The following is a 25,204-nucleotide window of genomic DNA, read 5'->3' as shown; positions in this document are numbered from 1 at the left end:
ATAAAAATATAACGAAATGTTAAACCATGGCTTGAGATAATTTTAGTTATACTATAATACGTATTATTTTTAATAAAAATATAACGAAATGTTAAACCATGGCTTGAGATAATTTTTGTTATACTATAATACGTATTATTTTTAATAAAAATATAACGAAATGTTAAACCATGGCTTGAGATAATTTTTGTTATACTATAATACGTATTATTTTTAATAAAAATATAACGAAATGTTAAACCATGGCTTGAGATAATTTTAGTTATACTATAATACGTATTATTTTTAATAAAAATATAACGAAATGTTAAACCATGGCTTGAGATAATTTTTGTTATACTATAATACGTATTATTTTTGATAAAAATATAACGAAATGTTATACCATGGCTTGAGATAATTTTTGTTATACTATAATACCTAATATTTTAAATAAAAATATAACGAAATGTTAAACCATGGCTTGAGATAATTTTATTTATACTATAATACGTAATATTTTTAATAAAAATATAACGAAATGTTAAACCATGGCTTGAGATAATTTTTGTTATACTATAATACGTAATAATTTTAATAAAAATATAACGAAATGTTAAACCATGGCTTGAGATAATTTTAGTTATACTATAATACGTATTATTTTTAATAAAAATATAACGAAATGTTAAACCATGGCTTGAGATAATTTTTGTTATACTATAATACGTATTATTTTTAATAAAAATATAACGAAATGTTAAACCATGGCTTGAGATAATTTTTGTTATACTATAATACGTATTAATTTTAATAAAAATATAACGAAATGTTAAACCATGGCTTGAGATAATTTTAGTTATACTATAATACGTAATAATTTTAATAAAAATATAACGAAATGTTAAACCATGGCTTGAGATAATTTTAGTTATACTATAATACGTAATATTTTTAATAAAAATATAGCGAAATGTTAAACCATGGCTTGAGATAATTTTAGTTATACTATAATACGTAATATTTTTAATAAAAATATAACGAAATGTTAAACCATGTCTTGAGATAATTTTAGTTATACTATAATACGTAATATTTTTAATAAAAATATAACGAAATGTTAAACCATGTCTTGAGATAATTTTAGTTATACTATAATACGTAATAATTTTAATAAAAATATAACGAAATGTTAAACCATGTCTTTAGATAATTTTAGTTATACTATAATACGTAATAATTTTAATAAAAATATAACGAAATGTTAAACCATGGCTTGAGATAATTTTAATTATACTATAATACGTAATAATTTTAATAAAAATATAACGAAATGTTAAACCATGGCTTGAGATAATTTTTGTTATACTATAATACGTATTATTTTTAATAAAAATATAACGAAATGTTAAACCATGGCTTGAGATAATTTTTGTTATACTATAATACGTAATAATTTTAATAAAAATATAACGAAATGTTAAACCATGGCTTGAGATAATTTTAGTTATACTATAATACGTAATATTTTTAATAAAAATATAGCGAAATGTTAAACCATGGCTTGAGATAATTTTAGTTATACTATAATATGTATTATTTTTAATAAAAATATAACGAAATGTTAAACCATGGCTTGAGATAATTTTTGTTATACTATAATACGTATTATTTTTAATAAAAATATAACGAAATGTTAAACTATGGCTTGAGATAATTTTAGTTATACTATAATATGTATTATTTTTAATAAAAATATAACGAAATGTTAAACCATGGCTTGAGATAATTTTTGTTATACTATAATACGTAATATTTTTAATAAAAATATAACGAAATGTTAAACCATGTCTTGAGATAATTTTAGTTATACTATAATACGTAATAATTTTAATAAAAATATAACGAAATGTTAAACTATGGCTTGAGATAATTTTAGTTATACTATAATATGTATTATTTTTAATAAAAATATAACGAAATGTTAAACCATGTCTTTAGATAATTTTAGTTATACTATAATACGTAATAATTTTAATAAAAATATAACGAAATGTTAAACCATGTCTTTAGATAATTTTAGTTATACTATAATACGTAATAATTTTAATAAAAATATAACGATATGTTAAACCATGGCTTGAGATAATTTTTGTTATACTATAATACGTAATATTTTTAATAAAAATATAACGAAATGTTAAACCATGTCTTGAGATAATTTTAGTTATACTATAATACGTAATAATTTTAATAAAAATATAACGAAATGTTAAACCATGGCTTGAGATAATTTTAGTTATACTATAATATGTATTATTTTTAATAAAAATATAACGAAATGTTAAACCATGGCTTGAGATAATTTTTGTTATACTATAATACGTAATATTTTTAATAAAAATATAACGAAATGTTAAACCATGTCTTGAGATAATTTTAGTTATACTATAATACGTAATAATTTTAATAAAAATATAACGAAATGTTAAACCATGGCTTGAGATAATTTTAGTTATACTATAATACGTAATATTTTTAATAAAAATATAAAGAAATGTTAAACCATGGCTTGAGATAATTTTAGTTATACTATAATATGTATTATTTTTAATAAAAATATAACGAAATGTTAAACCATGGCTTGAGATAATTTTAGTTATACTATAATATGTATTATTTTTAATAAAAATATAACGAAATGTTAAACCATGGCTTGAGATAATTTTAGTTATACTATAATACGTAATATTTTTAATAAAAATACAAAGAAATGTTAAACCATGGCTTGAGATAATTTTAGTTATACTATAATACGTAATATTTTTAATAAAAATATAACGAAATGTTAAACCATGGCTTGAGATAATTTTTGTTATACTATAATACGTAATATTTTTAATAAAAATATAACGAAATGTTAAACCATGTCTTGAGATAATTTTAGTTATACTATAATACGTAATAATTTTAATAAAAATATAACGAAATGTTAAACCATGGCTTGAGATAATTTTTGTTATACTATAATACGTATTATTTTTAATAAAAATATAACGAAATGTTAAACCATGGCTTGAGATAATTTTTGTTATACTATAATACGTAATATTTTTAATAAAAATATAACGAAATGTTAAACCATGTCTTGAGATAATTTTAGTTATACTATAATACGTAATAATTTTAATAAAAATATAACGAAATGTTAAACCATGGCTTGAGATAATTTTAGTTATACTATAATACGTAATATTTTTAATAAAAATATAAAGAAATGTTAAACCATGGCTTGAGATAATTTTAGTTATACTATAATATGTATTATTTTTAATAAAAATATAACGAAATGTTAAACCATGGCTTGAGATAATTTTAGTTATACTATAATATGTATTATTTTTAATAAAAATATAACGAAATGTTAAACCATGGCTTGAGATAATTTTAGTTATACTATAATACGTAATATTTTTAATAAAAATATAACGAAATGTTAAACCATGGCTTGAGATAATTTTTGTTATACTATAATACGTAATATTTTTAATAAAAATATAACGAAATGTTAAACCATGTCTTGTGATAATTTTATTTATACTATAATACGTAATAATTTTAATAAAAATATAACGAAATGTTAAACCATGGCTTGAGATAATTTTTGTTATACTATAATACGTATTATTTTTAATAAAAATATAACGAAATGTTAAACCATGGCTTGAGATAATTTTTGTTATACTATAATACGTAATATTTTTAATAAAAATATAACGAAATGTTAAACCATGTCTTGAGATAATTTTAGTTATACTATAATACGTAATAATTTTAATAAAAATATAACGAAATGTTAAACCATGGCTTGAGATAATTTTTGTTATACTATAATACGTATTATTTTTAATAAAAATATAACGAAATGTTAAACCATTGCTTGAGACTTATTAAAACTTATAAATTAACATAACATACAGGGGTTTACTAATTTGTGACCAATTTGATGACTTTCACTATCAATCAACTGATCAAAGTTGTGTGTATCGTTTGCCAACAATTTGAGATCTGATAAACACTGTATCAGATGGATGAGCATCACATACATGTCCTTAAGCCATAAAGACATTTCTAGCAATCGATGGCTTACAAGTGTGTTAGTTATTGAAAGTTAGTTATTTAATAGAAAATACAAAATTACTATAATTTTGTTATTACTGTTACTACTAATGTTTAAGTTATTAATGTCTTTAAAGCAAATAAATTACAAATTATTCAATTGATATATTTATTTATTGATTGCTGTAAATCAACTAACAATAACATAAATATAGTGTTTTCTCCATTCATTGATGAGATGGCCAAAGAATAGCCACCATTGGATCAGACATGAGATGCAACAGTAAACCAGTGATAAAACTTTGTTGCAAAGAAACTGAGACTCAGATAATGGTTTGCATCGACACCGGACTCTAATTTTGTTTACTGATTCTAAACTCATTGTCCAGATTATGACAGTTGGAAGAATATAGAGGAAAGTTGTGACCAAAACATATAGTATATCTATGGCATGACTTGTGATAAATGTCCACACATTTTGTCCTTTGCGATCAAATCTGCACCTGTAGTCTGATTTACAGATATTGCACTGTAAGGCTTGAGTTGTATTAACCCATTGTGTAATACACTGTTTGTGGGTATACTTTAGCGAACCGGAACACTGACAGGGATTGATCATTGACTCCCGTTCCTCATCGCTCAGACATATACGGCATTGACTGTCCTGTGTCATTGGAGCTACCTGTTCGCTAGTACTCATAGTCACCTTTTTTTTATTGTTTTATTGGGAAAAATAATTGTACTTTTTTCAACAACAAAAAAATTTCACATAAAATTTCAAATTTTTTATTAAAATTTTTTTTTAATTGTATAGATTTGTTTTTTTTGTTGTGTTTAAATTTAAAGATTAAAGTGATGGCCAACCATCAAGTCATGGCTAATAATGACAACCAACAGATTCATAGAACTAGTGATCAGCCAAAAGAGTGTCGTTTTTGTCGGGAACGGGAAAACTCCGAGCAATTAATCAGTCCGTGTAAATGTATGGGAACTATGAAATACATACACAAAGAGTGTCTGAAAAATTGGTTCATCACTTCCGGTGATCTTTATTCGTGTCGCACCTGTAAGAGTCAGTACACAATCAGATTGAAGATCAATAGATATTCCTTACGTGAGTTTTATCAGCGAAATAGCTATGACTGTAATGGACTTATTTATACCATTTTATTTGTGACAATACTTCAGATCAAATCTCTATACTATTCCAATACACCACTCATCAGATGGCTTATAGAATCACCAGTTGTTCACTATTTGTTGGGACCAAAACATACCGAATTGTTGCTAATAGTAGTACCAAATGTAGTCATTGGTGTCCATTATCTTAATATTTTTGTTTTCTGGTCTCTCGGATTGCTATTAGTTTATAGCATTTGGAAAACACAATTCAAAAATATTGAGATTATTGACTAATAAATTTATTTTTGTAAAAAAAATTTGTTATACAAGTTTACTGTATTGTACTATACATTAATTAACTGATAAACAATTTAATGTAATTTTTTTAATAGATTTTTATTTATTATCAACAAAAAAACATTTTTAGAATTTAATAACTAATTATAGTAACATTATTAATAGATTTTAATATTTATAGATTTTTATTAATTTTTATTTATCATATAATTATTATTATTATTATTATTCAACATAATTGTTCAAATTTGTTTACCCCGGATGAACCCATTTGTTGAACCCAGACGTGTAATATAAATGTTGGTAACATTTGCCCGATCGATGAGTTCACTAATGATTAGATCTTCGTCAATGTCTTCGTTTGCAGAACTATACAAACGAATGGTATTCAAGTGTCTAAGTTTGGCCAGACTTTTGATTGTTTCACTACTGATATCAAACGGTTCTTTGATATCTATGAGTTGGAGTTGAGGCAAGTGATGGTCAATGTTAGTAAAGAACTCGTCATTAATAATGACAGCACCGCTGAACTCGAGCCGTAATTGTCTTAAGTGTTTCAATTGTGACAATGATTTGCTGGTCATTAGATAAATATCGTTATTCAGGGAATTGACGGGACATTCAATGGATAAACTATTCAATTGATTCATTTTATGGCATATTATTTCAATCAGTATCCAAACGGTTCCTTTGCATATATCTTCGTTATTATAAGATTTTATCTTAAGAGTTGTTAATTTTGCACAACTTTTAGCAATTTGTTGAACTAATGCAACCAAAAGTTCACTAATACAAAGATCTTCATTTTCATCCTCATCTTCATCTTCATCGTTGATTTCATCTGAGGTATCAATAATTAGATTCAAATGAGTTAATTCATTCATTTGTGAAAAACCAGACTTCAATTGATTCATATATTGTCGTATAAAACGTCCGCCGATCAGAATCTGAAGACATTTGATTTGCTGGCCGTAATTGGCGGCAAATGTCTGAAATAACTGTACACTTTCATGTTGTACGACAAACGCCAGTGAATCCAATGTCTTTGGCAGTGTATTGACATTAGTCGAGTAATAGATGCGATTCAATTCAATGAAATAGTCTTTATCATCGCACTCTAGATAAACATTTCTCAGATTTGGCGCATAACTAATGTCCAGATAAGACAATAATTCATTGAATATGTGATTAAATCCAAAGATACTAATGGATTGTAATTGTCCGGCAAATCGGATCAAAAACTGACTAAACATGTAAGAGGTTAGTGAAGTGTAAGCCATTGATTGTTTCAATTTAATTGTTAGACATTTTAAATAAGGACAGTTGGCTATCATTAGATACAAATAGTGATCGGTAAACATTATGGCGTCCATACCATTGAATTTAATATACTTAATATATGGACACTTCTTCAGTATCTTTTCAAATCCAATTGACAAACATTGTGAACAATTGAAATGTCTGCAAGGATTGGCAATCTGTGTGTTATCCCATAGTATATAATCTTGAGTATTGTATATCACATACTGGAACTGTTTGGACACACATTCCAGTCTAAGTCTGCTATCAATTGGCAGATAACTGACCAACAGTTGTGCCAAATCGTCGCCAAACCTCTCAAATGAATCTCCTTTTCTTGTTGTTGTTGTTGTCATCAAATTATTCATATCTATAATATGTGATAAACAAAATAGATATTTTAAAAAACAATTTATACAATTAATATTATAGCAATAATTTAGTTATAATAAAATTAAATATTTAAAAAAAAACCCAATAAACTGATACAAACTATAAATATATATATAAAAAAAACTAGAAAATAGTTTATACAAAAATTTACCTATCAGAGTTATACAGCATGTAACTGATCCATATAAATGATTGATTATAAGTAATTATAAAGTATGAAAAATGTTTTTGTATAAAAATAAACTATTCAACTAAATGTTATTTATTAATTTTAAAAAAAACTAAAATATTAGAAATTTGTTGTTGAGTTTGATTCAGTAAATAATTGGAAATTTATCTATAATATCAAAAGTTCGTCACCAAAAAAAAAAATTATTATAATATTTAGTATTAATGGAAATATTTGAAAGACACTGAAAAGACAACGAGAAATAAAATAAAATTCAAATCATTTTCAATATATATTAATAATATAATAAATATGACTACTTTGTTAAGCCTATAATTATTTGATTTAAACTTTAAAATATTTTGGTTTTTTTATTGAAATTGAATAATTATCAAATAGTTTAGTATTACAGGTAGTTATGCTCTCAAATGTAAAACCATTTTTATAATTTTGAATACAATGGAAATAATTTTTAATTCAATTGAAATGTTATTTTCCAAAAAAAAATCAGTTATCATTTATTTTAAAAGTGAAAAACTGGTACAGATATTAAAATTACAGGCAATAAAAAGTTAATAAATAAATAATTTATAAATTAAAAAAAAAAATTACATTATAAAATTGTTTATAAGTTTAAGTACAATTCAAAAGTATATTACAATGATTTTTACAAATATTTATTATTAAAAAAAATCAAAAAACAAATGATGTTTTTTCTCTTAACACTTTAAGACCCAATCGGTTCCAGTCATCGCCGGTAATCCACAAGTCTTGTGCCGAATCCAATAGACTTAGTACAGCTGCTCCCTTCCAACTGACAATTTGCGAATCCATATCTTTTGGTTTTATGATTATCTCAATCTTTTGTGAATCAAATTGTGGTCCAACTTGTTTTGTCAGACAATTGAGAAGCCATTTATCAATACCATTGAAGGCCAGTCCACCGCCGCATAACAGTATTGATCCAAACATACGATTCTTCATATCGTCCGATTCGCACTGTTCTATGCACTGTATGATAGCCTGATCTAAGCTAAGCAACTGTTGATCAGAATTGATCTCTTTATCGTTAGCTGTGATCACATCGCATCCAACATCCAAGTCGTCGTCAATGTTGATGTCCGTACCGGTCGTGTCATTAGTGATTTGCGACAAATTATCGCTATTGTCTCCATATTTTCGTTTTGTCAAAATTAAATAGTTTTCATCAAACGGATCATCTGGATGTCCTTCGTTTCGTCGAAGTATTCGCATTCGTTTTCCAGAACTCATGGTTAAGGCAAACATATCCGGATAGAAGAAAGCTAACGGAGCTCTAAGCGATTCGTCGCCAACTATTATCTTATACTCGAGTACTGGCTGTTCGGGAATTGTTATCCGAAAATGCTTTTCCTTTTGTGTATAACTATTGACATCTAAATGACACCATTTTTCTTTCAAGTCTTGCAGAAATAGTGATCCGAGTTGTGAATTGTTATTACATCCATAGGGAAATGATAGTTGTTTTAGTAGATAATGAAACACTTGTGTGATATCACTTCCGCCGTAATCCAGTGTCAGACGACTATTTCTTGAGCCGAAACCGTCTTCAATACAACAGATACTTGTCTTTTGATGTCCAACATCCACAACACAAGCCGTAGACAGTCCCGCACCAAATGTCGCGCATACGGCTAATCAATAGAAATAAATGAAAATAAATTAGTTTTTAGGAAATAATTTTTAAAATGTGAAATAAATGCAAACCTTCGTGAATGACAAGACATGATTGAAATCGCATATCATTTAACAACATATCAATCAAATACTTGATATGATTTCTGTTATAGACATCTGGTATTATTAATACTACTTTATATTGATTTAGTTCATTGACAGGTATTTCCAAATACTTAGTAATACTTTTGCGACAAATGGTTTCCAAGTCTGCAATGACTGTTGTCAGAGATCCGCCCAAAGCATCGTTGATATTGAGATTACCGCTGAGGTTAAGACAATTGTAATTTTACCGGTAATATAATTTTCATAAGTTACTGACTACTAATGAGAACATACCGTCTAATTGGACACCTTATATGAAAGGGTTGTCCGGGTTTAAGATAGAGGACATCGTCACCGATAAGAACATCTTCATTGTTGTCCACTTGAGTCCAGTGTTTACCGTTAGCTGTGCTATTGGCCGACAAAACAATAGGTTTTGATCGTCTATTAAAATCAACAATAACTTCACGATTGGTTGAACTTATTGGTCGACCAGATGTAGTACGACATGCGGTTAATACGTTTGTGACACTCTTTTGGCAGTTGTCCAGACATTTCTCGAGTTCGGCGTCAACGGCATTGGCAGCGATCAACAGACTGTCTTCGCGTGGCGGCAATTGTTTGCTTCGGTTGCGGCGAGCGATTACATTGTGGACACATTTGGGTATCGGATCACAGGCGCGGCCCAACCGCAAGTACAGCGAACCGAAGTTTATGACCAAAATTTTGGTCGCATCGATGTCTGAGGCCGACTGTTGTTGTTGCGGATCAGCACTGATCGACTTGTCTTCCGCACCGTCCTCAGGGATCACCACCGCTGGACTAACTGTTGTTTCATCGGGTGGTCGGACAACATCTGTCGATGATTGGCCAAAACTATCGGGTGTTTCACTTACCATAACATTCATTACTACTGTACTGACTGTCAATGTGTTTGTGTTTACAAACTGTTTGACACAAAAAAAGTTATTTGAAATTTACAACAAAATAATAATATCAACAATTTTGTGTCAGCCATACATATAAACAGTAATGTCTAAGCCATTAATATAAAACTGTATTCAATTTTATGTTAAAATTCCTAAAATTCCTAAATTAATAAAATACTAAAATATATTTTTTTAAACTATACAATATTAATATTTTTTCATAATTATATATATATATATATACTGTATATATATAACTATAGTATATATTCCTTAAATATATTTATTAGAATTTAGTTTATTATTAAAAATCATGATTTCATATATTTATTAAATATCATTTTATTCAAAGATTATATATATAAAAAAAATTATATTGATTTTTGAAATAATTTTTTATCAAATGTTTTTTTAGATTTTTGAGATAATCACAATAATTTTGTCACTAAGTTATTGTGTAGTTGAGTGTACAAAATATATTACAAAATTGATGATAAACTTTTTATTTTTACAATAATGGGTTTTTAAAATTTTATTTTTATTTTTAAAGAAAAAATATTCTAAATCTTTTAAAATACATGAAACAGACATCAAATCACTTATCGGTGTCCAACCAAACAAAGGAAAAATGCCACCAAAACAATGGAAAAGCAGTTCTTCGGCAGAAATTAGAAGACAAATCAATGAGAAAGAAGAGAGAAGTCGACGGTCGAGAAGGAAAAAGTCGCGCCAAAAGAGACGAAAAGATTATGTAAGACCTAACTGTCCGATATGTCAGGAGAATGAATGGACAAAAAAGAATCCAATTGTGTTTCCATGCAATTGCATGAGTGGTTACCATTACCTATGTCTGGTCAGAACAATAATATCGCCGACACACTCGAGAACAATGAAATGTACGGTTTGTTTGCAAGTGTTTACCAATCCTAACATTAGTCTTCGTCGCAGAAATGATATCTGGCGTTATATGGAGGAAGGATATCCTCAGACAAGACGTACGTTTCTCATCAATTTGTCGTTAGCTGCCATTGGTTTTATCATTTCAGGTATGAGTAACCAATCGGGAGGATTGCTTCAGTACGCACTGTCAAAGCTATATATATTGACAGGACTGTGGTTTACCAGAGATTACTTCCTATATGTGCAACAATATTTTGAGTGGCGAAGTGGACCACCTGATTACAGGGAACGGGAGGAAATTATCATCAAAGGTTACAATCTGGTTACCGATAAACTACAGCCGGGACCGGGAAGTGTATACGATCCGGTTCCCGCTGAACTACATCTGGAAGCTATTGAACGTTTGAGAGATCTGTTATCGGTTCGTGAAACCGATGAAATGCGTTTACGCGATGAATACAACTCACCGATCATTGAAGACGCTCCGAATGAAGCTTTTGTACAATACCTCCTAAACCTCAATGACGAAGATCTTGAAATTGTTAATCATTTGTTCACTGAATTGCGAAATATACAGCTCGAGATCAACTCTCTTCGAGAACTTTATCCAGGAATTGAAAATGAATTGTAAGTACAGTCTACTCAATCAATAAAATCAAATCACTTTGAATATGACTACTAATTATATTATTATATTTAAATTACAACAAAAATTATTACATTATTTTGATCTCAATTTTCTAGGCGTGAGATCATTCATAATGTTTGTGAAAAATCAGATATAATCATAATTTTAGTACACCTATGTTATAAGTAATATACATTAAACGGTAAGTTATTTAAGATTATTTGTGAAACTTTGATAACTTTAAAAAAATTTCCATATATTTTTAGATGGAAATAAAAACAAAATTGAAAAACAAAATTATATAAACTAAAATTATATACCAATATACTGTACTACAGTAGCTGACTATACAATAAATTATACATTACAACAGATTGTAGCCTATTATTATTAAATACAGTTATAAAGTTTACATTATAATTAATTAATGTTGATTATAAAACAATTACTATACAATACAATAAAATCACCATAAAATTATCATATTAACATTAATAATTATACAATAGTAATTATAAATAAAAATAATACGTGAATACACTTATAAAGTTTTTGATATATAGTATTGAAAATTTGTTTAATTAGTTATTATACAGTAGTCAAAAAAATATATATATCAATAACAGCTAATTTTGTATTAATAATTTTATTGAAGATAGCGTCACATTTTAGCACATCATATATTTGTTATGTAATGGCATACAATATAATACTGTACTATACCTGTTATGCATTAGATTGGATTGCATTGCATTACGTATTGCTAATAATATGTTTAAACTTTGTTTATTTATCTAATATTTCATTAATGTTTTCTTTTTAATGATACAATGTTTAGTTGATGTTTAAATATTAATTTAATTTTTAAATTAAACTTTTACTACAAATGGATAATTGATTAGTAAAAAATAATTAACAGTAAACAGTATACTATAAAGTATTGTTTTACCTGTAATTGTTATATTGTTTGGTCCAATAGACAAAAATGACTACTGTTCCCCAAATACCAATGACTACTGTTCCACGAATACCATTGTTTCCATATTTTTGTATATTTATCGATCAGTCCGTAACTGATTCACAACAAAGTGTTGACATGAGATCAATGTATACAACGGCTGACGACTGTTTTCTCACATTCCGTACGCGAGATCTGCTTAGAAACCATCTATTAGTCCATCATTTAGTTTTGGACACTAATATCACAGCTGTGAATAAATTTATTGATAGTCATCTTGAATATCAGGATCAGCTCATTGTATGTATGTCTGAGAACAGTCGTATTCCGGGAAGGAATCAAACTTTATATGACGGATGTCCTCTTTGCGACCGAATTATAATCGTATGTAAATAATAATTAATTAACAATAATTACATTAAATGACTACTTATTATTAAATATACTAAAGGAAGTACTACTCCCCCACTGACTTTTTTTACCCCCAATACTAACCGATCAATGAACTCTAATTAAGAGAGGACCGTTTGTTCCCCCCATACCAACCCCCTTAAAATACATAATACAGTACAGAGAGTCTTAAGCGGCGGCGATGCTATTAATCACAATTATATGGTTAACAATACGTTGGATTTAAAAGTGACCAAGGGCAAAGTTGCAGATAATTTTAAACTAAATAAGATTGTCATTGGTCATTTTTTAATTAATTGTATGATTGGCCAGATAATATATAGTCGACTGCAATTATCTGCCCAATCATGCAATTATTTTTTTTTAAATGACCAATTACAATCATAATTTAGTTTAAAATTATCTAAAATTTTGCACTTGGTCACTTTTAAATCTAACGTATTTTTGATCATATAATTGTTATTAATAGCATCGCCGCCGCCATTCAGCTAATATAATATAAGTAATATTTTACGGGAACAGGTATTTAGCGGAATAGTACAGGGATTTTACAGAAGAAACATTAATAGTGATTGGTTTGCCAATAATGTCGTCCATATTAACAGACATATCAAATATTTTCCCTATGAATGTCTTGACTGTAAAAAAATTACCGAAAATCACAAAGAGATGACCGTTTGTGAGAAAGAGATCTATTCAAAGATGAAACAACATATTGTCGAACAACACCTGAGGACAGCCAGACTAACAGAGTCGGAGTTGTATACAGAGGTCGATAAACGCGTTTTGAAACTAGAGATTAACACTTTGGATGATTTGGTGTCGGATGAAGAGCTTGGGAACAGACAGAACAACAACTCTGTAGTCTTTTACTATTGTCTGTTCTGTTACAAGAAATATGTGACAAAAAAGAGAGCTATCGATCACTATATTAAACATATGATGCCATACCTTGTGTGCACTGTGTGTGCCATTAAATTCAAGACATTTGATGACTATCGGCATCACAATAGTGATCACTTGGGATTTAATGAATACATTTTGAATGATTATACAATTAAGCGTAAATGGATCAACAAATTTATCAATTATATCAACAGTTATGACATTAAGATGACTACTTGTGCCCTATTTCAACACAATTGTCTTGTTTGTCAATTTGTAGTCAACGTACTTGAATTCCCGGCCAATGGCCAACCATCGACAGCAACAACAATCAGCGGGGATATCCTCTACAGCCATATTCACAATCATTTACAATATTTGCCGTTTGAATGTATTGATTGTGATTTAAATTACAATAATAAAACTGAATTCTGTTTGGATTCAATAGCTGAAGATCACATCAGACAAACACATAATCCAATCATTACCGACAGTCAAACAATGTTAAAACGATATCTAAGAAGTAATAATTGTATTGAAAAATTTGATCAAATCATTGATAAATCTGTTAAACAGTACAAACAAACTAATGAATACATGGATTATAATTAATCTATTTTTTTGTCTAATTTATTGATAAAATTATATCAATTTGATTTATATATTAATTATTTAAATCTAATATATTTTATAATCAAATAATTTCTTAATATAATTTTTATTAACTTTTAATACTGCTATTAAATTGTTATTTATAATAATTGTTATTCATTATATGAATAAATTTTAATAAAATAATTTAACGCGTTTAAGCTTAATAATATTGTAATCTACAATCATTTTACTATTATATTTTCATTTAAAAAAATTGTAATTTAATTTATTAGCAAAAAAAATATTTTATTGTAAAAATATAGATTATCGGTAATATAAATCTAAAATACAGCATAATTTTTGTATTAATTTATAAAATCATAGTAATAAAAATAATTTTAGCAAAAAATAAATACTGTTTTGATTACAATTAAAATGAGATGAATTATATAAAAATAAATATATAAATGTTTAATTTAGAAAAATAAATAAAAACAAAATATCAATCATAAAATAATAGATTGAATTTGAATTGAAATTATTTTTCAACAAAAAATCTTTTCAAATACATTTGTCACTTCAAGTGTTTTTTTTGGTGAACAATCAGACCAATTAATGAGATAAACTTTCGATGACAATCAATACATGACAATTGACTACTCATTGGTGTTAAACAACATTCTTCTTCATCATCGGTGGTCATCACTTGGTTCTTGATTTGATTATTGTCATGATTTTCATCATATATTTTCATTATATCACAATCACTATCTTCATTATCATTACTATTATCATATACTTGTGGTGTTAGCAGTGGTGGTGATAATAAAAGTAAACCATTAGGTAGTTGTTGTTGTTCTTCTTCTTCTTCATGGTGTTGATCATCAATACTATTAGTATTATCAGTACTGTTTGAGTCTTGATGTTGTTGCCACTCATCAAATGGTGTCAATACGGGTGGATCGGGTAATGAAGTGTCCGATTGATGTGTGTCTTCATGACTATCATTAGTGTTGTCTACAAAATGATACTTCATATGTAACACTATATCTTCTGTACAATCTTTAACAGTTTCGCAAGCGTTACACACATACCATAGATTACCATTGATGACAATAGGATAATAATAATAATGATAGTTACCATTGGTTGGCATTATGGCAATTGATAATAAATAACAATTAATAATACTTGAAATTTATTTAGTATTTTAAGATTTAAAATGTTTAATTATTATTATTATTATATTAATTATATGATTCAAATGAATCGGAAAGTTAGTGATTATAGGATAGTTTATGACAAACTTAATAATAAAAATAATAAATTGTAATTAAATTTTCACTTTTAATTATATTTATAGTCCCATTGGCTTAACAGTTATTTTCACAGAACAGTTGCTATAAATTTTTATTTGTATGAAATCTAAAACAAAAGTTTTGAAACTTTTAAATTGGTATTACTGTACAGTATATAATAATAATAATTATTATTATAAATATATATAAATATTATTAAATCTCACATTTGATGAATGTTAAAATGTTTTGCAAAATTAATTATTTGTTTTTATAAAATAAAATTGTTTTATTTAGTCACTAAAATAATAGTAATACTATATTTAATTAAAATTAATTTTATTCATAACTTTTATAATGAATAATAAATAAGTTATAAAATTATTAATGATTATATTTTTTAAAACTGTATTCATACAAAAGTTTTGTATGTAATGTATTAAAAATTACAAAATATAGTGAATAAGTGATCTAAAACTTTATATAAAAATTCAAATAAACAAAATATAATCAATATTTTTTTAATAAATTAGACCATTTATAAGATATCATCGCTTAAAATAACAAAATTAGATAATGTTTCACAGATAAGGTATTGATATCTTAAAAAATCAACTGTCCTTACAATAAGCACAAACAAAATACACTTTACTGCTGTATAACTGGTATGTATTTTTTAAAAAAGCTAATACAGTACTGTAGTATCAAATTATTTCAAACATAACTGTGTCTACTACTAGACTAGGGTTATAATACTGTAATATAGTTTAAGGGAGGTTTTTACTAGGAATCCCTGAGCTTGATTTATGACTTACCGGTACTTATAATTTGTGGACTTCTATTATTATACATACTTATAGAAAAATTGAATTATTAATGAAATCCAGAAATAATAAATGTGTCGATCAAAGTCCATACAATTTTGTTATACCATAAGGTTTTTGTTATTTATTTACTAAAATTTGACTATAGTTTATTGTACCTTGGTAATTTTAAAGTAGATAAAAATTGTTTTATTTAATAAACTTTTTTTTAAAAAAACTTGATAAATATAAATAATTTATTGGAGCATGCTAAATTTTTTTTAAAAAAAATATTAACATTAGTAAACAATATAATAAATACAGTATTATAGAAACATATTTGATTGCTTACTATTTAAAAGGTTTATTAAATAAAACAGTTTTATTGACTTTAAAATACAGTAATAAACTATAAATCAGTCTATCATTTGATAAATTATACCTTATTTTTGTAAAGATTCTCTGCAAGTGTTTGTCTTGAAGTAAAGTATAAAATCGTTTTCATTAATATAAATACTTTAACATTACTTTTATATAATTTATAATTATTAATATTTGTTTAATTAATTGGATATTGATATTTATATTGACACACAAAATATTTATACAAAAATTGCAAATATTTTAATAAATACAATATATGTATAACGCATTTGCTTTACCTCATACTTTGTAAGTATGGTTTTTATTAAATATTTAAAGTATACTTTCTCTAAATTTTTTTGCTATCTTTAAAATTCAAGTTAAAAGTTAAGTTAATCAATAAATATTAATCTATTTTAAATCTATTAATAATAAATTAACTATTTGTTTATTAGTTATACTGTAGTTTATTCACAAAATATTTAGAAATTTTAAGCCTTTTAAGTTTTTAATATAATTTTTAAATGTATGATAATTAATAGTAGAATAAAATTATTTATGAAAAATATATCACATAATCATAATTTTATAATTATTTGCTTTTATATTCATTCAAAATCAAAAATAGAGATTACAGTAATTTTTTTAAAATCTTGTATAATAAAGTACAGTATATTAATAGATAATGATAAAAATCTTTATAAATTTTATATAATATATATATATATATAAACTAGAATAAAATCTTAATAAAATTATTATCAAAGTATTATTTTTTAAATTTAATAAAAAATAGTTTTTTTATATTTAGTTTTCTGGTAAATCCCAATCAAACCGTAAGTTTGTCCAATTGGTCGACTGGAATGCAATCACTTGTTTCAGTGTTTTGATCGCCGATTCATTGTAATTGACAACATTTGTCAGTGATTCGGGTGCATTGCCTAATAGGACGGAAAGGCATTGGGATGCGGCCAATCCATTGGACACTATGTTGTAACCACCCTTTTTTTAAACATACAGTATAATCATATTATCACTATTACTATCGGAAATTATTTATTATTATTATTATAAACAACAGGATATACCTCCAGACATACGATCAACTTTCCATTCGCCAAACGGGACATCATATGAGTCATGTGTCCAAACATTTGTGGCGACAGTTTATATTCGCCCAACGGATCATCTGATCGTTTCAATAATTGATTGAATCAATTGATTTTATTGACAAATACTTTTCATCAATAGATTATTGCTTACTTATAGCTGAATCAAAACCGGCACTAATGAACACCACATCGGGATTGAAATTATAGGCCACTGGAAGTATAACATTGAAAAAGGCCAACAAATACTCCGAGTCGGACATCGGGCCGTCATTCCAGGGAATGTTGACCACATGTTTGCCGATATTGTAGTCGGCTTTAGGAGATTTTGGAAAACATTTGCCGTAATCGTATCGATGCAATGATATGAATAGCACTTTATCGTTGCCGTCAAATATCTTTTGAGTTCCTATATATGTATATATAATCAGTTGACAAAACAAATATTTTTATTAAATAACTGTTCATTTAATTTAACCAAACATTTGTTAATTGACAACCATTGCCGTGATGTATATCCCAGTCAAGTATTAGGACTCGTTTGCGACCATATTTACTGATGGCATAGTTGGCAGCGATGGCAACATTATTAAAGACACAGAAGCCTGAAGCCTCAGATTGACTGGAGTGATGACCTGGAGGTCGGACCTAAACTCGTGGATCAAAACTGTGGTTTAAATTTTGCAATTGAATTAATTTTTTCTAATAAATACTAACGCACGCAAATCCATTTAGACATTGATCGCTGAGTACACTGTCGACCACTTGAAGCACATTACCGACGGCAAGTTTAGCCGCCTTATATGTTTCGGTTATAATGTAAGTAAAATTTAATCTTTTGAATAAATCCCATAACTCTTTTTCAGATAACTTTTCGGTAGACTTAATGAAATCAATGTACTCTCTGGTGTGAACTAAACTGATTTCATCATCAGTAGCTGATCTACTCTCTAATCTAAGACATTTGTCGAACAATTTATTCGACTTTAACTTTTCGAATATAAATTTAGTTCGTGACGGCCTCTCGGGATGTGTTGACCAACTCTTGTGTCTCTCCATTTGATCGTCATATACAATACAAGTCCGGTGTTGAGTGAATTTCGGCGACAAATCTGTTATGGCTTTCTGGCGATTGATCTCATTCAAGATCTGTTGTTTTGTATCAGCGTCTTGAACGGGACAACAGCCACGTGTTGGATAACGGACCGGTTTGTCCATTAAAGCCATTTTGCCTTTATATTCGACAATAGGCAAGTGCTGTCTGTTATTGTTAGTCGGATCACCTGATTGTCTATCAAAAGATCCCTGCATTTTAAGGCACTTCCAATATGGACGCAGAGCGCTGATAACATCCAAAACAGATGATACCATCGAATCTTTTATCGGTGGCAACTCTTCTATTAGTGGACAGGGATCTCCTATCAGTGTTCGTAGAGTAATAGCTGCACTTTCGGCCAAAGATGGTATACAATAACCGCCCTCTAAGGCAATACATATCTTTCCGTTTGCTAAAGACATTAAGGAATGACAAAGATGTGAATAAATGACAGGACTTAAAAGCATTTCGCCTTCGGGACAGCCAAATGCTGCGTCATAACCGGCCGATACAATCACCATCTGTGGATCAAACTCGTAGGCAATTGGCAAAAGTATATTGTGCCAAATGGACAGGTAGTCAGCATTGGTCATTCCTGTTTCATTCAACGGCACATTTATGTTGAATCCTTTTGCATTGTTGCCACCGATATGATTGAAGTTACTTTCGATTAGTTCGGGCCTTAAATATAAAGAAATAATCAATTTTTAAAACAATGTTTAAAAAAGAAGTCATTCCCTGCACTAACCAGAAGGCGCCCGACTCGTAGCGATGGACAGAGAAATACAAAACACGTTTGTCGTCGTAAAATGAATATTGAGTGGCCTTTTAGAGAAAATCTTTTTTTTTGAGATCAGATTTGTATTTTATTTGTTAGATTCATGTCTACCTGTCCGTGATGTACATCCCAGTCGACTATCAGAATGCGATCCAAACCAAGATTATTAAGACAATGCTGGGCACCGATGGCAACATTGTTGAAGAAACAGTAACTATAAATCAGTGGGAAAATAAGCAGTTTATCGGTAATTAAAGTCAACTATCGTAGTCAACTAATCGTCTATTTAAGTAGTTGTAAATGCATTGCTGTACTAACCCGCAGGCCTCGGAACTCATGGCGTGATGACCGGGCGGTCGCACTAAAGCAAACCCGTTCCTCACTTTTCCGGTCGCGATATCTGTTAATAAGTCAATAGTAGAACCGGCAGAATATAGGGCCAACTCGTAGGTCTTGGGATGAAAGTAGATGGCATCAAAACGGGATGCCTTTTCCTCCAGTAGTTCCAAGTCTTCATCATTCTGTGTACTCTTTACTTCCGATAAGTAATCTGTCGTATGAATCATCAGTACCTCATCTTCAGTCGCTTTTCTAGGCTATCGGGAAATTAAACAACAAGTGATTAAATAACAACCACAACAATCCGTTAATTAATTATCGTGTTATCTTATCACTAACATTGACGAGAAGACATCTGTCAATTAGATCCAGTTCTTTGAATCGTTTCAATGTCTCAGTAAATCGTTTGGGATTTTCCTGATGTTTGTCGTCCCACAGACACCTGTGTTCGGACATCTCTTCATAGTAGACCAAACCAGTCCTAAAATTCAAACATTTTTAAATCATAAGATATTCATTACTAAAAATACATCACACAATTACCATCGATGACACTTACCTAAGATTATCAGTTTGATTTGCATTATGAATGCTATCGTTTAAAGTCTGCAAACAATTCAACAAAAAAAACTATAAGAAATGTTTTTTTAAACTTTTCCATTTAACTACCAATTTGGTAGTAAACGCCACTAAATCGCTTTCATCGGTAATCTGGTCATCGGCTGGCCAGGTCTGCGGTGAACTAACACTGGAATTGGCACTCATAATGGGCTATACTACTGTATATGAGTCTATGGCTAATAAATGGTTAATAATAATAATATCAAAATCAAGTTATCTAATCATTGAACGTTTTATTTAAACAAAACTTTTATTTAGTTAGTATGCTATCAAACATTAATTATTGGCAAACAATTTTTCGTCACAGGATTTTTAATGACATATAAATAAATTCTAAAAAAATTTCAAAAAAAACTTTAGTGAATAAATATTAATTACTAATCAAAAAAAAGTAAAAATAATAATATTTGCTATCATTATGTCAGTGAACCAAATTTATTGGCAATAAAATTTGTTTTACATTTAGTTCAAAAAAATAATTATATCAATACACAAATGTTTATTTCATAGAAAAATATCAAAAATTATCATAAATAAAATATACAGGCACATTTAACAATTACAATAAATTACGAGATTCTTTTTTTTAACATGAAATATAAATTCAAATATTATTTTTATATTTAAATACAATTATTAATTGAAAGTACTGTAGTTTTACTTTTAGAAAATCATGTAATTTATTTATTTTATTATAATTTTTGTGCGATTATTAAATATTTATTTTTTAAAACTAACCAATACTTGGATTACATTATAAATAGTCGTATGTTTTGAGATATAACTCCTCTCTCTCTCTCTCTCTCTCTCTAATGGAATGTAATTGATATTTATTATGATTACTAATATGCCTATAATCTTAACACTTGTTTGACTAAACAATGTAGTGTTAAAGCTTAAAATTAGTACTAAATAGTAATTTAATTGCAAATGTTTATTGGTATGAGAAAGTTTAAACTTTCCAATAAATATCAACAAATAAATAACTATAATTTGGTGCTATAATTGTGAGCTAAATGTCTTGGATATCAAAGTATTGGTTAGCTTTTTTTTAAAAAAAATTGTAACATAAAAAGTAATAAAAATAATTTTTAAATGAATTGTATAACAATATAATAAATTGATAATCTTATGGATCACATTGATAAAACAAATAAATTATAATTTTAAAAAACAACATGAGATTCAACTATAGTTTACAAAAAAAATATTATCCATCAAACAAAAAATATCTCTATTGATTTTTAAATATAAGTTAATAAATTACCTGTAATTTTCTTAAAATTACAGTATATTTAAAAATAATTGATGACATAAAATGATATTTAAAAAAACAGTTTTGATGTCATTATAAACAAATTTTATAAAAAATTATTCAATAAAATGTTTGTTCTTCAGATGCATAGAAAATAATTCCAAATTTTTGGCAATGAATGAACAGTCATCTAATAGACACTTGAATTGATTGTATGAAAATCTTTGAAAATATTGTTTCATTTTGATTAGTCTTTCCATTTGTTTGTTATTTTTGTCAAACAGTTTCTGTGAATAATTCAATTTAATATTTTTACTCTTTAGCCATAATTTAAAGTCATTTGAAGCACCCCTTACATTGCATTTGATCTCTTCAATGATCAACACATCGTCATCATCATTGGTATTGTTATTACTACCTATGCTTTGGTTATTAATGTTATTATTGATTTGACCATTGGATTCTTGTTCTCCCTCCTCCTCCTCCATGTTTTCAATGTCATCAATATTATCACTAAATTGATTGTTATCTTTTCGATAGGGACAGACATGAATATTATGTATATGTCTTTTAATGTTACCTATATTTGTTGCATTTTTTTTTAATGGAGATTTACATTGTTTATAAATACATTTAAATAAGTATTTGCCATTAATTCTCAATTTTTTGCAATATTTTACTAAATTTTTGTGACCACAATGACTGTCTGATTCACTTAAATCATTGATACCGAAACCGCATTTATGATTCAATAGATGTTCCCTTAAACTCATTAAGTTTGTAAATTTATATTGACATGACTTATGTGGACACTCATAGTTAGTGATATTCAAGTGCTCACTACGGATGTGTTGTATTATTAAATAACTTGTCTTACATTTATATCGACATCTATTGTTAAATTTGCATTTATAGTCTTTGTGGTCCAATTTAGTCCAATACTTCTTCAGATCACTAAACAGCGGCAACTTCTTGACATTCGCTTGTTTTGAATAACTAGCAAAAGACTTCCAAACATTGATTTTGTTTACGGAATTGTTTGGATGATTAAATGGTTTGGATTTAAGATTTACGGCCGATTTGTTGACTTTTTTCTTATGCTTTTGCATATGCGATACAAATGATTGGATATAAAAATACCTTTTATTACAACCCGTTTCTTGACATCTGATAAAGTTTGCAATCGGTAACGAACTCTCTTCCTCCTCATCTTCATTCATCACTTCTTGTGGTTTGTGTGTCAGTAAATTAGTCTTTTGATTGTATGACTCGTCATCATCATTACAATCAGTGTCTGAGTTGGAATCATCTGATAGTATAATAATTTCGGTTTTAATCTTCTTATCAGGACTTGAAGTGCCAGCAATTGGTTGCACTCCTAAAAGGTTATTATTATTATTGTTATGATTGGATTCTTGATTGCATTGAATAATTTGAACCCGATTTGGACAGACGTGTTGGTTATGAATATGTCTTTTAATAACTGAATGATGACCAACAGTACATTGAAAGCCACAGTCCATGAAAATACACTTATAATACTTTTGGCCGTTGAATATGAATTTTTGGCGATATTTATTTAAATTTTTATTACCGCACACACTGTTTGTATGTTTCATATTAATAATACAGAAACCGCACAAATGGTCCAATTCATGTGATCTCAAAGATTGTGGAGTTTTAAAAACTTTGGGACAACCAGTTTCTCGGCACCGAAACTCTCGACCACCGATATGTTTTAAATGGATGTGTAAAGCCATTAGTTGTGATGATTTGGTCCTATATTGACATTTATTGTCATATTTACATAAATATAGTTTCTTATTGTCGACAGGTATGCATCGGTAATGTTGTTTCAGACCCTTCAGTGACTGCAATCCTTTATAATTCTTGTCGTTTGAATGGTTTTCTCTTTGATTTCTATATAAATGACGATTATTTAATTTAATCACTTTGTAGTTCACATTCGTTGTTGAACTCGAGGACAACATTGAATTGTATGAATTGAACGTTAAATTTTTGGCCAATTTTTTGTTGTCACTTATGATCGGCTTCGGTAGTGGCTGTGATGATGTAGACATTTGGCCATCACTTATTGGACACTGAAAATTTGCTACAGAAGGCACATTGTCGCCAACAATATACTTGACGTCCAGTTGCGGCGACAACTCGGGTGCCGTCGCCGCCGCTGACAACACCGTCGGTTGTTCATCGGTAACAACAATCGGTTTCATTGTAAACTTGTCGGCCAAATGTTGTTCCCGTATGTGGTCGACAATACAATCTTCTTCAAGCTCTATGGCATCGCAATCATCCAAATAGATGCACGAATACCACAGTCGGCCAGTGATCATAATCTTCTTGTAATAATTGGTGACATCGATGGTCGTCGTCGACGACATTGTGTTTACAAACAAACTGATGAATCAGTCAATCAATTGGTCATCACTTGTATTATGAGATTCACTAACAATAATATAATACTAAATACTAATAGAAAAATAGTTTTCTATTTGAAACCCAATAGAAATAGTTATCGTATTTCTATAGAGTATTTCTACTGTCGAATAAAAACTTATTATACAATTAATTGATAACAAATAATGTCAGCATTTGTTAGTATTAATACTTATTGTAATCAATACACTAAACGGGTTGTATTTGTAGACGTTATTGATTTTCACAATGATTTTCAAATTACATCACTATTTATTCGCACACAAGTCATGTCTAGTATTTATATTTAAATAGTATTTAAACATTTAAAATCTCAATACAATTATTATTACATTATAAAAGTTAAATACAAAAACAAAACAATAGAAATGTACAGAAAAAATTGGTCAATAAATTTTTGTCGAAAATAAAAAAATAAATAAAAAATTATTTTTTATTTACTGTCTGTTTATTAAATAATATCAATAAAGTATTTAATATTATTATAATATTGGAATCAAATTTGTCAGTCAATGTGTCATCAATTACGTCCTACTATTCAGAGTCCCCCCGTATTAGTCAACAATTGTTTAGACAATAACAGTATAAACATATTTTATAGTTATTAGTAAAAATTTCATCACTATTTACTTATATGTTTG

General features: G+C 27.8%; 6 protein-coding genes across 6 annotated transcripts; 1 reads left to right on the top strand and 5 right to left on the bottom strand.

Annotated features, from left to right (window-relative positions):
- Positions 1-4,288: 4,288 nt before the first annotated feature.
- Positions 4,289-4,836, bottom strand: LOC128960408 (E3 ubiquitin-protein ligase MARCHF1-like). Its single transcript, XM_054306480.1, has one exon. The coding sequence runs from the start codon at positions 4,796-4,798 to the stop codon at positions 4,289-4,291; it is 510 nt and encodes a 169-aa protein (XP_054162455.1). The 5' UTR covers positions 4,799-4,836.
- A 923-nt stretch (positions 4,837-5,759) lies between these two features.
- LOC128960407 (uncharacterized) lies at positions 5,760-7,407 on the bottom strand. The gene is made up of 2 exons (XM_054306479.1): positions 7,361-7,407; positions 5,760-7,186 (listed from the first exon to the last, which is right to left on the bottom strand). The coding sequence occupies exon 2, from the start codon at positions 7,182-7,184 to the stop codon at positions 5,760-5,762; it is 1,425 nt and encodes a 474-aa protein (XP_054162454.1). The 5' UTR covers positions 7,185-7,186; positions 7,361-7,407.
- A 664-nt stretch (positions 7,408-8,071) lies between these two features.
- Positions 8,072-10,159, bottom strand: LOC128960409 (actin-related protein 8-like). The gene is made up of 3 exons (XM_054306481.1): positions 9,434-10,159; positions 9,125-9,360; positions 8,072-9,051 (listed from the first exon to the last, which is right to left on the bottom strand). Exons 1-3 carry the CDS (start codon positions 10,045-10,047, stop codon positions 8,072-8,074), a joined length of 1,830 nt encoding a protein of 609 aa, XP_054162456.1. The 5' UTR covers positions 10,048-10,159.
- Positions 10,160-12,581: 2,422 nt separating this feature from the next.
- On the top strand, positions 12,582-14,462 carry LOC128960406 (uncharacterized). The gene is made up of 2 exons (XM_054306478.1): positions 12,582-12,938; positions 13,488-14,462. Exons 1-2 carry the CDS (start codon positions 12,582-12,584, stop codon positions 14,460-14,462), a joined length of 1,332 nt encoding a protein of 443 aa, XP_054162453.1.
- A 3,195-nt stretch (positions 14,463-17,657) lies between these two features.
- Positions 17,658-21,155, bottom strand: LOC128960503 (histone deacetylase 6-like). Its single transcript, XM_054306601.1, has 11 exons — positions 20,900-21,155; positions 20,790-20,836; positions 20,570-20,711; positions 20,210-20,487; positions 20,003-20,105; positions 19,862-19,938; positions 18,735-19,794; positions 18,518-18,665; positions 18,172-18,426; positions 17,997-18,097; positions 17,658-17,910 (listed from the first exon to the last, which is right to left on the bottom strand). The coding sequence occupies exons 1-11, from the start codon at positions 20,993-20,995 to the stop codon at positions 17,716-17,718; spliced, it is 2,502 nt and encodes an 833-aa protein (XP_054162576.1). The 5' UTR covers positions 20,996-21,155; the 3' UTR covers positions 17,658-17,715.
- Positions 21,156-22,222: 1,067 nt separating this feature from the next.
- On the bottom strand, positions 22,223-24,591 carry LOC128960405 (putative uncharacterized protein DDB_G0291812). The gene has a single exon (XM_054306476.1). The coding sequence runs from the start codon at positions 24,506-24,508 to the stop codon at positions 22,223-22,225; it is 2,286 nt and encodes a 761-aa protein (XP_054162451.1). The 5' UTR covers positions 24,509-24,591.
- Between the last annotated feature and the right edge of the window lie 613 nt (positions 24,592-25,204).

This window comes from Oppia nitens, unplaced genomic scaffold, assembly GCF_028296485.1.
Source record: "Oppia nitens isolate AA-2021 unplaced genomic scaffold, nextdenovo-longstitch-racon4-pilon3 scaffold4_pilon_pilon_pilon, whole genome shotgun sequence".
Classification (NCBI taxonomy): Eukaryota; Metazoa; Arthropoda; class Arachnida; order Sarcoptiformes; family Oppiidae; genus Oppia; species Oppia nitens.
The sequence above is the reverse complement of the archived record's forward strand: the minus strand, read 5'-3'. Positions and strand labels throughout refer to the sequence as shown.

What these genes read in the sequence shown, in the direction of transcription:
- LOC128960408 (XM_054306480.1), bottom strand. Translation starts at nt 4,798, where the DNA reads ATGAGTACTAGCGAACAGGTAGCTCCAATGACACAGGACAGTCAATGC.
- LOC128960407 (XM_054306479.1), bottom strand. Translation starts at nt 7,184, where the DNA reads ATGAATAATTTGATGACAACAACAACAACAAGAAAAGGAGATTCATTT.
- LOC128960409 (XM_054306481.1), bottom strand. Translation starts at nt 10,047, where the DNA reads ATGAATGTTATGGTAAGTGAAACACCCGATAGTTTTGGCCAATCATCG. An exon ending in ATAAGGTGTCCAATTAGACG is followed by an intron (nt 9,361 to 9,433) that starts GTATGTTCTCAT and finishes TCTTAACCTCAG; the next exon opens with CGGTAATCTCAATATCAACG. An exon ending in ATGTCTTGTCATTCACGAAG is followed by an intron (nt 9,052 to 9,124) that starts GTTTGCATTTAT and finishes TCTATTGATTAG; the next exon opens with CCGTATGCGCGACATTTGGT.
- LOC128960406 (XM_054306478.1), top strand. Translation starts at nt 12,582, where the DNA reads ATGACTACTGTTCCCCAAATACCAATGACTACTGTTCCACGAATACCA. An exon ending in TTTGCGACCGAATTATAATC is followed by an intron (nt 12,939 to 13,487) that starts GTATGTAAATAA and finishes TTACGGGAACAG; the next exon opens with GTATTTAGCGGAATAGTACA.
- LOC128960503 (XM_054306601.1), bottom strand. Translation starts at nt 20,995, where the DNA reads ATGAGTGCCAATTCCAGTGTTAGTTCACCGCAGACCTGGCCAGCCGAT. An exon ending in AATCAAACTGATAATCTTAG is followed by an intron (nt 20,712 to 20,789) that starts GTAAGTGTCATC and finishes TTTGAATTTTAG; the next exon opens with GACTGGTTTGGTCTACTATG. An exon ending in TACGAGTCGGGCGCCTTCTG is followed by an intron (nt 19,795 to 19,861) that starts GTTAGTGCAGGG and finishes TTTATATTTAAG; the next exon opens with GCCCGAACTAATCGAAAGTA.
- LOC128960405 (XM_054306476.1), bottom strand. Translation starts at nt 24,508, where the DNA reads ATGTCGTCGACGACGACCATCGATGTCACCAATTATTACAAGAAGATT.